The sequence below is a fragment of the Limanda limanda genome, chromosome 12 (assembly GCF_963576545.1).
Source record: "Limanda limanda chromosome 12, fLimLim1.1, whole genome shotgun sequence".
Taxonomy (NCBI): Eukaryota; Metazoa; Chordata; class Actinopteri; order Pleuronectiformes; family Pleuronectidae; genus Limanda; species Limanda limanda.
In genome coordinates, this window is record NC_083647.1 from 13,282,879 (window position 1) to 13,298,612 (window position 15,734).

Below are 15,734 nucleotides of genomic sequence, written 5' to 3' on the forward strand. Positions count from 1 at the left end.
TACACTTGACATATGGGCACCGTCTGCGAAGCTAACACCGCAGAACGTGCAGATTCGTCCCAGATTCTTTAGTTTCAATTCATCTGCTGCTTTGTTTTGGACAAGTCGACTCATCCTCACACGACGGAACCTCACCAAGTTTGGCTTTGTGTGCGATAATATCATTATTCCCCACGGAGCTTGGTGCATTCAAGTGAACAGCCTCGACTGTAATCCAGAGCCTGTCAACACTCGGCACAGCAGCAGTTTGGGTTTACATCTTGCATGTGAGGAGAGGAAAAACAGCTCCTCCTTATATTTGGTATAATCTCTGAGTGCTGCTGAGACCGTGCCCAGGTTTGCGAGCGTAGAAATCATTGGATCAGGCCCAGCGTGGGATAAAGCTAACAACAGTGCAGACTGAATACAGTACTTGTGCGTGTGTGTGGTGGGTAGGGGGCGCAGCACGCTAGCCGGCTTGCAAGCAGGCGTGGTTACGTCATGTGCTTGCACAGTTCCAATAGGCATTACCTGTACCTTTAACAGCACAGATAATGAGTAAGCAGGTTGTATGTGTGACGCGCCGCCAGTGAGGAGAGTCAATGTGTGTGTGTACATTCATTGTCAGACCCTGCGGAGCTCGGTTTTAATTCCTGTGTTCTCTCTTTTGGGAGGTGGGCGAGATCACAGCGAGGGGGGGATAAGGGAGGGGGGGGGGGGGTTGGTCGGAGATGATGCAGGGCGATGCAAACCAAAAGGCCCGTGGGCACCCACACAGTCCAACATGCGCACACACTCACACATGCACGCACACACTCCGAACATTCTTGCACACACTCTTTATGCAGGAGAAAAATATATTAACATTTGCATTAGGAAACAGTACAAGGGCCTCAGTGTAGCAAAATACCTCTTCTGTCCGATAAAAATGTGGAGGAGAATCAGCGTGGGTTGTCATTTTATTTTGTCTGAAAAATGACATCTTTCTTTGCCCTCAATAAAATACATTTTCTCATTTATGAAAAAATATCCTCACTGTTAAATGACAAATACCCCCCCTCTCAAAGTTAGTTGATTAAATGGAAGCCACCTCTGGAGTTACATGATTAGAATCAGGGGTTAAGGCTGAGAGGTCGATGGGGAGCAATTGATTAGTCATCCATTAGAATTAGGCCCCAAACTTCTCCTGGTGTTTCTCCCAGCCAACAGTCCAGCTGTCTGGCTTTGTAAAAACTGTGTCTCAGACTCTTCAGGAACTAGCCTTTAAATCCTTCCTTCCCCAACTACCCCTGCTTGCTATTATCTGGTTGAGTCTGATTCATGAGTAAAAACGATTCATTCCTTCTACAACCTTAATCCTACTGCCCTCTGATGGAAAACCAGCAGGCATTGTAGTTTAAAAAGCCCAGTGCTGGAGCCATATTTAAAGCAGTTGGTTGGCAGGACAGCTGAAAACAGTATTTCAGTCCGGCAAAGCCAGGGATCTGTAGTCCAATGTGCTCCACATCTCTGTATCCCACAGTGGCCATCCAAACTGCCCCAAGAGGCCCGGAACAATGAGTAGTGGCTCTCTGTTGTGCAGAATCCACAGTATATGACCAGAGGTTTCGAGACTTACTCCTACCCACAGCTGGTTTACATGAACAAAAGAAAGCACAAAATAATCTGAACAGTTTCACAGCATGTTGGCAATCCCATCTAATCTCTTCTGCCAGAGCAGGACCCTTCCGCTCAGTCCACTGGGCCCTGGAAGATTAGCTTGAGACAGCCTTGAGTAAGGTTGAGCTGTGTAGCACAGAAGGGGCAGGCGGCGTGGAAAGCGTGGGTGCCGTGAGGCAGAGGGATCTCCGCCCAGTACTTGACGGACTTCTCTGAACACACGTGTCCACATGGTACGAAGGCATGCGTGGGGGCACCTGTGTCCACGTAGAAGGCCGCTTCGCAGCCCAGCCACAGTGGTACATACGGCCCCACCACCCGGCACATGGGACATTCCCGCGTGGGGCTGGCGTCGTGCTCTGAACGGTGGCCCCAGTTGTGGTAGCCGTGCACGTGGCCACACGCCAGATACACCCAAGGTTGCTTGTCCTCCAGGGAGGAGAGGGCCCGGCTGCGCTGCATGCTGGGGAAGGCGAGTGTGTTGAGGCCTACGGGACACTGGGGCCGCCCGGCGTTGATCTCCTGCCTCAGAGCCTCCAGGTGTTTTTGGGTGGGAGTGTGGAAGAGGCCCTCTGCTGTGCGCCACAGCAAAGTAGCTCCACATAGATCCACCAGGGAGCCGTCCTGCAGTGTATTACTCTCATTCTCCACCTGCAGAGGGTGATGTAGCAGACACAAGTTAGTAACAGTACACATGTTTAATACTCTGTGATGCTTCAGATATGTCACAGTGACATTTAAAGCTGCTCTACAGGGTTTGTTTGCAGGCACTGACCAGTTTGCCGGGGGTCTGTGCTGAGCGGGTCTCTCTCAGTGTGTAAACGTCCCCACCAACAGAGATCTCTCTCCATACGCCGGGTTTGGACTCTTCTGTGAATCCACCCTTGGGGTGCATTACCAGCACGCCATTGGTTGTTAGGCCGTCCATGTGACCGTCAGGGTTTTTCCATTTAGCAGCTTTCTCCTGTAGGGGACACGGACAGCAAAGATGATGTAGACTGATGCATGCTTTGTGGAATTCCACTTCTTTGCATAACAAGAAGAATGAAAAATTTTGATAGGCGCCTTTCAGAGCACTCAAGGTCACCTTACACGGCAGAGATAAAAACATAACGACAAACAAAACAATGTATCAAAACCAATACCAATGAAAAGAAAGTACGTGTTTCTATGCTGACAAATATCGACTGAAAGGGAGATAAAGATTCTGGACATCTACTATCATACACTAACTAGTAATTACCCCAAGGAAGATGTTTTTGGAGGAGTCGAACCCGGCTGCATAGATGCGGGCAGTGAAGGGAGGGAGGCGCTCACAGACGACTCGGCAGGCGAAGCGGGAGATGGTGCTCTGAGTGATGGGAGTCTCCTCTCCCTCCTGGCCTCCTGCTACTGTGTCAGTCACCACAAAGTCTATGGGACTTTCTGTGGAACGCCCAATCTAAAAACACAATAATTAGTCAATATCATATCATATTGTTGTGCAGTTCTCTTGTCGATACACTGGCATGAACACGGACGCTGGCGTCGGTTTCTTTTTAATTCCCTGCCGACGATTGAACTCTGAACTCTTCGGATTTCCGGCTGCTCAGCCTTTTTGACACTTTGTGGCAGTTTGACATTTGAATGAACGCACAAGATCACGTTGCCGTGTGAGTGCGGGTGTAATAAAAAATGCTGAGACAGGATACACTGGGACACAAAGTTCTGTACAGCAGCATGTTCTTATATCACTACATCTGAGGGGAAAACCAGTTTCTATTCCCCCCCCAAAAAAAGAATATTTCAGTCTTATTTTATATAGACCACAGAGTTCCACACTGAAAACGTGTCCAAACAATCCAAAAGCTGAACCAGCAGAGGTAAAAATAAACAATTCCCCTTTTTGCTTCCTTGTTTTTTCCTTCAAATCTCAAGTCTTTTTTGAAAGGTTTTCATTCTCTGCAGTGTCTTTATCTTAGTTATTCAGTGTTTAAAAGACAGAGAATAAACACAGGCCTGAATGTGAAGCATGTGACTGCAGTGCTAACCTCCCGCTGTTGTCATCATCTCCTTGATGTGCATTCAGATTAATGCTACAGACAGAACAGCTGAGTCTACACACACACTAGACACACACTCTCCCTTTGAAGATGACTAGGTTCAAGAGAGGGAAAGATCATAATATGTGCAATAAAAAAAATGTAGAGGATCCAAAACAACCCTTACATACAAAAGTGCCATTGAACAGGCTTTTTAACTGTATTTTGCTTAATATTTAAGGATTTGGGGATATTTTGTTCCTTCATTTGAAAGGAATAATGGAGCAAAACAAAGAAGGGCTAACCAGGGTCTCGCTGCTCAGTGCCCATGTGGTGTCATACCCCCCCGACTCATTTACTGTAGCTACAGGTCACAACTTAAATACTGGCTTTTACCTGAAACATGTCTGTGTCTTTATCATGGCAGTACTCCACCACTACCGTCTGGCTCCTGGACAGTGTGTAGGAGATGCTGTGTTGGCCTTTACAGTTCACAGCCTGAAATTAAAGTAAATGAACAACTCATTATACACATATTAATCACATCCAATGCATTTTATCTTGATGACATATGTATCCGTGTCATAGAAGTCTCTTCTGATGTCTTGGTCTGTGGCTTTAACACCAGATGTGACTGTTCCACAGGTTCACAAACAGGAACTATTCTATGCAATCATTGTACCATTGCTGAGGTTAATTAAAAGATCAGGGGAAAACCCAGCCCAGCTATTTAAAGTGCATGGCTTTCAATCTATAATTCAACAAGATCTGGTTGTTGACTTGATAAATGGATTATATGTATTACATCAGTATTACCTATTATATTATTATTACCTGAACCCCTGTGGCAGGAATTTCTCGAAGAGGGACAAAGAAGAGCGTGTGAAGTCACACTCTCATATCAGTGACCATAAACTGCCCAGCACTACCTCAGTTAACACACGCTCGTCTGGAAGTGTGGGTTAAAGCCACTCAGGCCCAGCTCCCATCTACGCTCTACCACATGCCACTATCATCCCACTCTAATCTTCAAATTCCATTTTCAAAACACCCCCCCCCCCTTCCATCTCTGTCTCTTTGTCACGTGCAGGAGGGAAACAGAGAGAGAGAGAAAAAGTGGGTCATCAGCACTGCCACTCTCTGCTGTACCATCACAGACAGACGGGGACAGATGTCGTCATCACATGCAGCCTCCGCTCGTCTGCACAGTTACAAACAAATGTTGCTGCACCTGTTTCAACGGCTAAAAGAAGTTCATACGCGCTCCAAACGGAAAGATGTATTTGTATAAACACCACGCCTCCAAAATGTCACGCACCTCCTCCCTGAGCTGAAGGAGTAAAAATAATAACACAACAATGTGCCCAACCAACCCCCTCAAAACAAAGCCAACGCAAACAAATCGCACGCACAAATGGTAGTAATTCGGAGTGGGGAGATGAGAAACCAGAGGCTGCGGGTGAAAGGGGAGCTGGCAGTGGCATCATGGGAGCTCCTTTTTATCTGTCATGAACACCAGAGTGTGCAGGGACACGTGAGCCTTCCCTCTCTGCATCTCAGCCGCAGAGTGTTTGTTTGTATGAGGTTGCTGCAGGGTAAAGGAACAGGAGAAGGTAAAGGAGACAGCTAAAAAAATATAATGTAAGAAGATGGCTATGCTCAAATCAAGCAGACCACGCTGCTGGTCTCTTAAGGATGGGCTATTTTGGAGCATGTGCTCAGCTGGGAGTGGAGGGCCAGCCTATTGCAAAAACTTCCTCCTCAGTTCACCCTCTAATCCCAGGCCTGGCAGCAGTGTGACCAAGAGGAACACTGGTGAAAAGGGGAAGGAAGGTAACAGCAGTTTCCATCTCTGAAACAATCAGTGAGTCACAGTGTAAAATAGCACACTTTGCTCTTGGGCTAGGCAGCAATAAACTTCTATTTTAAAGTCACAGTGACAAACACAAAGGAAACAACACACGGTTACTGATTAAAACTCCTCAGTCACAAGTAGAGACCTCTAAGCAGAATTTAGGAGTCAAGTTCCTCAAGGTGAGAGTAACCCGAACCTGGGGGCCCTCAGCCAGCCAGTCTAACTCTCAACAAATGTTTGAAATATTGGCCCCACAGAGGTGCAGAGGTAAGCAGGTCTTCCAGCTTGTTTAGCAGTTTTGCTTGGGAACCAAAGGCAGGAATGCAGGAGAGGCAGACATGTTATACTGGATGGGGCAGTTTCTGGCAGGCACTGAGGCCCAGCTAGGAACTGCCTTTATTGTACTGGAAATGTCAACATTAAGGTCTGCCAACAATAACGTAAAGGGGCTTACTGCATGTTCCATAAGCTACTGAAATAATTGAAAAGAAAACACGCCGCTGCTCTGAAAGTATTGTGTTTTTCCAAGATCTAAAATCAGCTGAGTTCAATCAAAATATGAAAGTACCAAAGTGCATTACTCATCACTCTGTTGAGGTTATTAGTTTGTCTAAAATATACATAAAAAAGTCAAACTGAAATGTGTAACTACCCTCTGAAAATCTCTTCATTAAATCCCTGACTCATCTCATGATCTGTTTTGTACCTTACTGGCCTGGGGTGTGTTGAGGATGTGCACAGTGCTCGGCTTAACACCGTTGGCTTTGGTCCTCCTTAATAGCGCAAATCTGCTTTTCCGTCGACCCCGATCTCCATTGGGCAGAGAGCCATTGTACCTGTTACAGAGGGGGGGGCAGGGTGAAGGGAAAGCACAACAAATTCAGTTAGTTTTTTATTCCCAAAGAAAATGTTTAAACAGTTTTTGTAGCTCAGAAAAAAGGTGTGTCTAATGAGATTTACAGGCAAAGCTCTTGTGATCATGTAACCAGTAAACACAGAGAATTAGAAACATTTGTGCATTTTGAAAAGGAGCTTTGCCACGCATTACGTCACTGGCAATCTAATGCACCCTATTAGCAATTTAAGCATTACCTTGGATAATGTCTCTTGTTACATAATGCACTCTGTTGCTTGTAATTTCAGCGAGCTAGCTCTGTGTAAATGGCAGCTGTTCTTTTTTTGCTCCGTGTCCTGGCCAGGCAGGAACAGGTTTTTCAGATGCACATCAGGTTTGCTATCACTTCGCGTGTCTGGGCGGAGAACTGGCTCAACACATTCTCTCAAAGCAGAATTTTATACACACATACAGAGAGCTCTAAGATCTCGACGGCAAAGCCTCAGCACGAGCGGAGAAGCATCAAAGAGACAACTCTATTTTCACCTCTCAATACTAGATTCTGGTTTTGCCCTTTCAGTCTGCTGCGAGGCCTCTACCCTCGGATGCTCCTTGTGAATGAAGGAGCCCCTTCCGGTAGCACTGGTCCTCTTCCCATCCACCGGCTGGTTCCTACAGCTGGGACACCCCATGCTCTACTTCCATCCAACACACAGACCTTCTGTCACACACTCACAAGTAACCACAGTGTGCTGAACAGACACTATACACAACGGAAATAAATGTTTTGAAAGCCTCCAGTTTGCTAGGCAGCGCATTTCATACGGGAACTACCCCAACCCCCCTCGATAAAATCTTGTTGCTACACAAATGCAACAGTAGTAAACAAAGCCTCCTTCTGCTGCTCCCCACTTCCCTCCCAAGCAAGTCCACCTGTCCCATGTCTACACACGGCTGGTCAGGCATGGAAACACATGGTCCCAGTCTGATCAGTACAAAGCTGGCCTGTAGGACAAGTCACCCACAGAGAGCTAGAGAGGCAGATGATTCTGTGGACAGAACTCCAAATAATACATGGACAGCCGGAGACAAATAACAATATGATAGTGGAAAGAAAACTGTAATATTGTTTTAAAAGGTTTAAATGATCAACCATATCCCTGTCTTTAGGTTGTACTTCTAATTTTGATGACAATGATTTTAACATAACATGGAGCACACCAAGATTAAAGTAAAAAAAAAAGGAATTCATGGGGCCTTTATACATAATGATGACCAGTTCCATCAAACCCATTCTCGAAACTCTCCTCCTAAATACAGATTCTAACCGCAGACAGAATAAAACATGGCTCCCTGAGAAATGGCACACATGCTCTCTATTATTCATCATTGCATTCAGGAACAATGCTCTGTCCGCCTGGAAAGGCTTCTGTCCTATTAGCTAGGACAGGCTCTATAAAGCTGTGCTCAAAACAATTGTGATCGCTTTACCTTTTGACCTGCGCCAGACAGACAGCGGATTTACCTCCCAATAATTTAGGAGCAGGGATTAGAGGACTCTGGCGTATCACCTTCACTCCAGGGTTGCACTAAGGAGCCAACAGCACCTCCTACCTCTTATACTAACAGGAAAGGTCAGTGTTTGCAGAATGAGGAGGAGATATGAAGAGTTGCTGGAACAACCATTAGCATAACACGGAGGCGGGGTGGACTTAGAGGGTCACAAAAGATGGCCTATGAGTAGAGACAAAGACTATGGGCTTGTGTTCTAGATGAGGTCATTCCAAACTCATCAAATTCATCTTCAGTACATGGGCGGCCAGATGGCAGCATGAGTAAGAAGAGCATCAGTCAACTGACTCAGATTCAAGCTGCCATGGCCCCGAGTATCCGTCTGACTGGTCTGACCTTGCACATGACACACGGACACCACACCCGCTCCATCTACACTCTGACCTTGAGTTCAGGAAGGCAACAGGACAACGCTTCTCCCTGGACGAGTGAAAGAGGCATCACAGCTCACAAAATCAGCACCAGTTTGTACCAAAGATTTGCTGAAGTTGATTTGTCCACTTCCCTTACAGAGCGTTTTCTTAAGGGAGACGGTTCAATCAATAGACCCAGTCTCTTGGCCACAATGGACAGAGAAAACTGAGGAGAGGCAAAGGCTGGATCCTGATCAATCCATCCTTTCATTTCCAGGCTACCCACACAGCACCAGCCCCACCTCCTCTAGCGGACCAGCACCAAACCAATCCACCCGGGCAGAGATGGGGGGCAGCCATGCAAGTAATAAGAGCCACCTCGGTCATGGCAACAAACCGCTGAGGGAACTGCTGCTCAAACAAGCTTTGTTCCAAGCTGTTAGCTATCTTGTCTACCATCGGGTTTATCAATGGGATGTGATGACATGGCAGTGATTATACACCCATCACATCTGATTCAAATATGTGCCTGTATGTCAAGAGGGAACACAAAAGCATCCACTTTGAACGCACCACATGTGCAGCCCGCGGTAATAAGCAGTCAGCACTTTTGTCCCTTGTAATAAGCAGTATGGCTGTGAGTGTATGGGTGGAGGGCGAAGGACAAAACCACAACCTCTACCATGCTCTGTATATAATCTTCATATGCATCTCATGACAAGGGCTTTCATCAAACACTACATACATGTGATCCAAACCAGCACAGACACCTAAAATAGTGATGTAAAAGTTGTGATAACTTTCAAAGCAGTTTCCGTTTGTGGAATAACTCAAATCACTGATGACACAGCAGGTGTTTTCCATTATCTGTTGCAGCCGCTGCCCTTGACAGTTTATCAATACAAACATGATTGTTTACAACGATAACTGGCTGCAGTTTCTTTTCAGAACACATTCAGAAAACCACAGAGCAGTGGGTTTGACGTGGTTCTGATATAAACAAAGAAAACGCCTCGCCAGTGTTTACTCTGTGGCAGGATGAGACATGTAGAGTCTATAGCTGCCATGGTTTGTTGTTTCACTTCAACAAATAATAATGCCATTGTTGGAAACTTTGTAATTCCAGTGAGAAGTACACATGGTTTTATTCTAGAAAGGCTTCATATAAACTTATATAAACAAAGACAAATTAAGCCATAGCACAGAACAGTCTCCACACTATGCAAGTACTGTGCACCGATAACATGGTCAGATTACTTGCATCTATCCAATGATGGTAAAACTAAACAAAACTTGACCGGGCATCTGACGAGAACTTTCAGTACCCAACAATACAGTAATACAATGGTAAGTTGACAGCAAATTAAACAGTCATTACAGTAAATGTGAGCAAATGTTTGTCTTTTTTCTTGGTGGAAAAATGCCTTTCAGTCATTGGTTCCAGCTTCTCAGCTGTTGGGGTTTTTCTGCTTCTGTGCTTTACTGTAAAGAGAATAAATTTGAGTTTTTGACTAAACAAGCAGTTTGACAAAAAGTACAAACAGACATGTGAGATTACAAATAACGACATAGTACATAGATGCTCATTGTATTCACCTTCTTAGAGAAAAGGCACTTTGTCTTCAAAATAAGTCAATGAGAGTTTAGGATCTCTGATGAAGGGCGAAATGAAAATGTAGACTGGAGACAATAAAACTTAGTCTCTACCTAAGTTTCTTAAGTGCTGCCCATAGATGCACTGTATGAAGATGTGTGTGAATGGCAAACTGTAAAGTACTGTAGTGTAAACGATTTGAGTGGCCATCAAGACTAGAAAAGCGCTATATATATATATATATATATATATATACATACAGATAATTTACCCTACCATCTATACTGTGGTATACATACTATTTAATAAAAGGCCCTTGTGGACAATTATGTTAATACTTATCACTGTTATCTCGCATTATTTGATCTGATTTTCGATGCACAATGTGATCGAGTACATTGATTTTGGAAGTGGAAGAGATATATGATTAATAATTGAATCCACAAACACTTTCCATCATACATACATATAATATATATATCTGCTATAACACCCACTCATGGGTTAGTACTGTAACAACCTGGTAACAGTTAAGGTTCCCTTCTTTGACCATGTGACCATCAGCCTGAGAGAATGTAAAGAAAACAACTTTTGTATCGAGTTGAGCAAAAGATGTGATCTCCATCTATTGAATGAAGCAATAATCAATCAGTCAGATGTGGCCTTTCAGAAAACAAAACAAACAATGACCCGGGGGAGCAGCCTGGGACACAGTGTTGTGCAGATGTAAAGTTGTGTGGTCTGAGCCACAAATGAGTTTTTTAAAGAAAAGGGAAGAACAGTAAGTGCTGGGGGGGAAGGGGCCAATACCACTTCCGAATTCCTTTAACCCCTGCCAATCCAACTTTCTGGTGGGAAGTAGCGAGGCAGCCCGGGTTCGAGCTGCTGACTGGGAGATTTCATTTCACCTGACTCGCTCGAAAAAAGTTGCTGTGGTCGCGTCTATTCACCGGAAAGGTTCACGAAACGTAAAGCGACCTGTGACCGACTAATTCCCGGTTGAGAGGCGGTGAACCGTCGCCTGGCTTGAAAGGGAACAACCGTACACAGTCGTGATTGTGCACATGTCCGGTTGGAGGAGTTAACGTGAGCGAACACATTTCCTCGGCTCGACTGTACGTGTTACTCCACGCAGCTTTGAAGTTTGTAAAAATAAATCGTTGTCGGATTTGGTCGAAGTCGAAATTTGCACTTCTTCAGAACGTCCCGAGTGGCGCAGCTAAGTTAGCTCGGAGAGAAACTCCCTCAAGTGGAACACTCGCTTTCCACCTCCACCTGTAAAAAGTGTCGTAGCGGTAAACAAATAAACACAAACATACATGAAAGACCCGGAAGCGACTCACCCCAGCACAACCAGCTCCCCGTACTTCACCGGGTCCTTGGACGGGGCGCAGTGCTCCTCTTGGCTCGACGAAAACATGAGGCTGCTCCGCGGTCGGTCCTCCTCTCCACACGGTGCTAGCGGCTCGGGAGTCAGCAGGAGTTCCCTTCGAGGAGGACGGGACTCGGGCTCATCTCAGGTCGTACGTCCCGGCGGCTCTCCGTGTTCCTGGGAGCTAAACTGTGCGGAAAGTTCGTCACCGTGACATCGCAAAACGTAACTTAGTTTGGCGGTTGAATCGGAAACTGAAGCGCGGAGGAAAACAGCGAGGAGCAGGGCCGGGGCGTACCATTCTCTACTTCCCCCACTTTGTGCAGGGGGGGCGGACTCCGCGGCAACTCTCACCTCAAACTTTTATCGTGACAAATATATGTTGGATATCATCTGTTGAGTGTAGTCGTTACAACAACAACATTATATTACATTGAATCAACTTCTAACTAAACGAAATTGTCGAACTTGGAGTGCAACTCCGTCCTCGCACCCCCTCACATGGTCACATGGTTCGCCCCTCGTGTTATGTAAACAAAGGGTACAATCTGGGGATTCTTAAAGGGATCATGAGTTTCCTGAATGTTTGCATCGCTCCCAGTTTCCTAAAACATTGAAGAAAGGGGTTTTTATACACACCCTCCCCCGTGTATACTCATCAAAGGACAAACTTCCATCTCAGCAAATAATTGTAAGGTTCCCATCATTTGTAAATGTAATTTCTATTAGATGTGACCCCTCTGTATAAACCCACACAGGCCTCAGTGAGCAGGAGTCACATGGTGAAAATGATGATCCCCTGGAATATATAGAGATAATTTAGCAAAGTGAAAGTAGGGGCGGAATCCAATTTGCTTTGTTTTGTTGGTGAGTCCCCAGGACCCTTTCAGGGGCTTTATTTGATTATGACTCTGCTGCAGTTGGCTAATGCGTGTGATTGATTAGGCAACCTCTGCAAGATTTATTTCCACATTGGCATTGCTCATTTTTAAGACGTCGCGTTGTTGTCCCGCTTCCTTTTCTCATCTTTTCCTTTGGATAAAGTTGGTTTCATGCCCACAGGCGTATGCTTGTATTTTTTTCCCTGTATAATCCCATTGTTCAAGTGGATGCCAGTTCATGGGAAAAAATGCAATAAGATCCAATAGAAACCTCAAAACCCAGTAATTACTTTACTGCCCACTGAAATCTCCTTTTCTCTGACAGACCCACAGATTTTATACTGCGACCAAATGCCTACACCTCAAGTGAGGACTTCAACGACCCCTCTCCAGGATCCTGCATGTCCAGTTGCTGTCACGCCTTTCTGATGAATGTGCCACTTCTCCACTCTGGTCTGGCAATCTCATCAACACTTTACGGCCCCTGTCTTGTTTTCACAGGAATCTACATGGCTGGAGGTGCCCTCGCTGCTACTGGCCCCCTAGGCCTCAGCAATTATGGCCCCCTGTTTGAACTGGTGTTCAGTTTCAAAGTGCAATAAGACCTGACATAAAAACAAAAGGCAGTAGGGTGTCACTGGGGGCCTGTGGATCTACTCACCTCCCTACTCTTTACCCTGCAACTTAAACTCTGCACTGCAGCAAGACACACCTGATGTATTTTAAAATTTGTAACCAATACAACTTGGATTAATCCGTGGCATGTGTTGATTCTGTTCATAGCTGCACATACTTGTCCATTAATAGTACAAAGGAGTGAACTCCAGCGTCTTCAGCAGTTGTGCACATGGATCAAGCAGCATTAGGCCTTTAACTGCAGGCCTGGGGGCCGGCCTTAAAGCTGTGGGTATAATGAATGTTTACTGCTCTTTTGTGTCACTGTCTCTTTCCGCTTTGCTTTCATCCACTGGGTATTGTCTCTGTGAAAGAGCACTACAGTCTTTTCTGTGTCTGTTTGACTCGCCCTCCTGTATGCACAGACACACAGACACACACACACACACACAGTATAGTTGGGGGGGTGGGGATCAAAGACTCTCTAGCACATACCACACTGATGGAGAGCAGATGCAGGGAGTGGGCTGCTTTGCTGAAGTTGCGCTGGCCCAGTGTCAAGTTAAGCCAAGTCAGTTTTATTTATAAAGGGCCAAATCACAACAGAGGTTATCTCAGGGCACTTAGCACACATTGAAGGTCTAGACTGAAGTCTTTATAATATTATTCACAAAGACTCAACAGTTCCTAGCTTGAGCGAGCACGTGGCGACAGTGGGGAAGGAACCTCGAGCAGAACCAGGCTCAGGGCTGGCGGCAGTCTGCCTCGACCTGTTGGTTTAGAGACAGATAGAGAAGGAGGTAATGGAATATGGCCCCATGCAATTTCTATATAGAGATGTTAAGTAACGGTCATGGTTATGGTCTTGTTCAAGGCAACAGTGTAAGTGCCAGTCTATGTTTGTTGTGTTATCAGGCGACAAGCATGCAGAGCAGCCGCTTCCTGCAACAAGTTAAACAGCACAGCAACAGTGTGAGCAACGGTGACGTCAGAAAGACAAAGCCCCTATTAATTTCCTCACTGCTCTTTGGCAGACGTGAACACATCAGACTTTCGGTGGAAGTCATGAGACTGTCTCCAAGTGTATGACGAAGTGTAACCTCTCGCATGAGGTTTTGCGTTCATCATGCGGTGGATTCGTTGCCAGCAGCGTGTTAATTATACTCCGAGGGATCACATTTAAACTCATGATCGTATGTTCGGGCTCAGACACTCTACAGGGCGGACTGTGCACTTAGAGAAACGCACAGAACGGCCTCCTGGGACCCAGTTGGTGACAAATATGCCGGAGATGCAGCGCCACCTGTTTCGTCGCGAGGTTTCCATGAAGGCAAAAGCTGGATCTCCAATCAGCTGACTGTAGCATGACAGTGTGGGAGAATGTGAGGAATGTGCTGATCCCATGTTGCTCGCGCCCCTGACCTGACCCCCCCACCCCCCATCCCCGTCCTCCTCCCATTCTCCTCCGGCCAGCACAACAGCCCTGTTGTTTTAAAGGCTTTTTAACATGCAAAAGATGAGAGCAGGAGTTTTCTGTCCAGAGACACAAAGTCAAGTCAGTTCAAGTGGACCGGAATCGGTGTTTCTCTTTTCAGCAAAATGGAAAGCTGCTTGTAGAAAAGATGAAAACACAGCACACACATTACATTACATATCATTTAGTTAATGCCTTTATCCTAAGCAATTTGCAATACGTGCATTCAACCATGATGGTACAAACCCAGAATATCAAGAATCATGTGAGTACATTAGCTACAAAAAGGCCAAACTGGTAACCAGTGAAGGGAGCGGAGGAGCGGAGTGGTGTGAGAGAACTCAGGTAGGTTGAAGACCAGTCGAGCCGCTGAATTCTGGATGAGCTGCAGAGGTCGGATAGCAGCAGTGGTGTAAAGTTACTGAGTAAAAGTAATCTGTTACAGTAGTACTTTTTGGAGGATCTATACTTTCCTTTAGTATTTATATTCATCAGGACTTCAACTTTTACTCCACTACATTTGAAAGAAAAAATATATACTTTTACCGTTCCATCGACATTAGACACCTCGTTACTCATTATAATCTCATTATAAATCCAATACTATGTGAACCTCAGCATCTGCGGTTGAAACTTTGTAAAATTATACAGTAAATGTATATTTTTTGTTTTATTGTTTGTCAACTGAAATAAAGCCTGGAGAGTTTGTGTGTAGGCCTACTATGAAAAGCACTTAGCATTTGTAATTGTGGTAATTGTACTTTTACTTTTGATACATTTCAACACCACATACTTCTGATACTTAAGCACATTTAATATGAGCTACTTTAAGACTCAAGTCATTTTCTTACGGGTGAGTTTACTTGAGCCACTTTCAGGTAAGATATCTGTACAATTTCTCAAGTATGGCTTTCAAGTACTTTATAAACCACTGGATAGAAGTAGCAGGTAGACCAGCCATGAGGGAGTCGCAGTAGTCTAGGCATGAGATGACAAGAGCCTGGACTAGAACCTGTGCCGCCTTCTGAGTGAGAAGGGGAAGTATCCTCCTGATGTTGTGCAGCATGTATATACATGATCGGGTGTTGCAGCAACGTTGGCTGTGAGTTGACTGTCTAGTGTCACACCCAGGTTCCTAGCAGTCTGGGTGGGGTCTACCACAGAATTGCCCGTGGAAGGAAAAGTAGCTGGGTCTTGTCAAGGTTGATTTTTAAGGGGGATAGATGCCAGACAAGCAGTATATATATATATTGTGTTAGTCTTTTGCAAATATCATATATACACATTTTTATATTCTTCCCAGAATTCTTTCTCAAATGACAACCTAGGCAGAGGTTCTCCTTGATAAACTTTGGATTATTTCAACCTCTAGTTCCCCCCTCCTTTCCCATGACTTCTTATTGATGGGAAATAATTTTAAAAACCTCATGCAGGAGCTGAGAAAATAAATAGTCCAGGGTGATTATACAGCATGTTACCATCACGAGAAACTGGTCACACCCCAAATCCTCTGTAATTGAGGCT

At 45.3% G+C, this 15,734-nt stretch overlaps 1 protein-coding gene across 1 annotated transcript; it reads right to left on the reverse strand.

The window, feature by feature from the left end:
• Nucleotides 1-925: 925 nt before the first annotated feature.
• peli2 (pellino E3 ubiquitin protein ligase family member 2) lies at nucleotides 926-11,487 on the reverse strand. The gene is made up of 6 exons (XM_061082624.1): nucleotides 11,212-11,487; nucleotides 6,221-6,350; nucleotides 4,056-4,157; nucleotides 2,882-3,079; nucleotides 2,414-2,602; nucleotides 926-2,289 (listed from the first exon to the last, which is right to left on the reverse strand). The coding sequence occupies exons 1-6, from the start codon at nucleotides 11,286-11,288 to the stop codon at nucleotides 1,711-1,713; spliced, it is 1,275 nt and encodes a 424-aa protein (XP_060938607.1). The 5' UTR covers nucleotides 11,289-11,487; the 3' UTR covers nucleotides 926-1,710.
• Nucleotides 11,488-15,734: the final 4,247 nt, after the last annotated feature.

Bases quoted from the DNA above. Each gene is read 5' to 3' on its own strand.
- peli2 (XM_061082624.1), bottom strand. From the start codon at position 11,288: ATGTTTTCGTCGAGCCAAGAGGAGCACTGCGCCCCGTCCAAGGACCCG. The intron at 6,351-11,211 runs GTGAGTCGCTTC...CCTCTGTAACAG, and splicing joins GGGGAGCTGGTTGTGCTGGG to GTACAATGGCTCTCTGCCCA. The intron at 3,080-4,055 runs GTAAAAGCCAGT...TTGTGTTTTTAG, and splicing joins AAGACACAGACATGTTTCAG to ATTGGGCGTTCCACAGAAAG.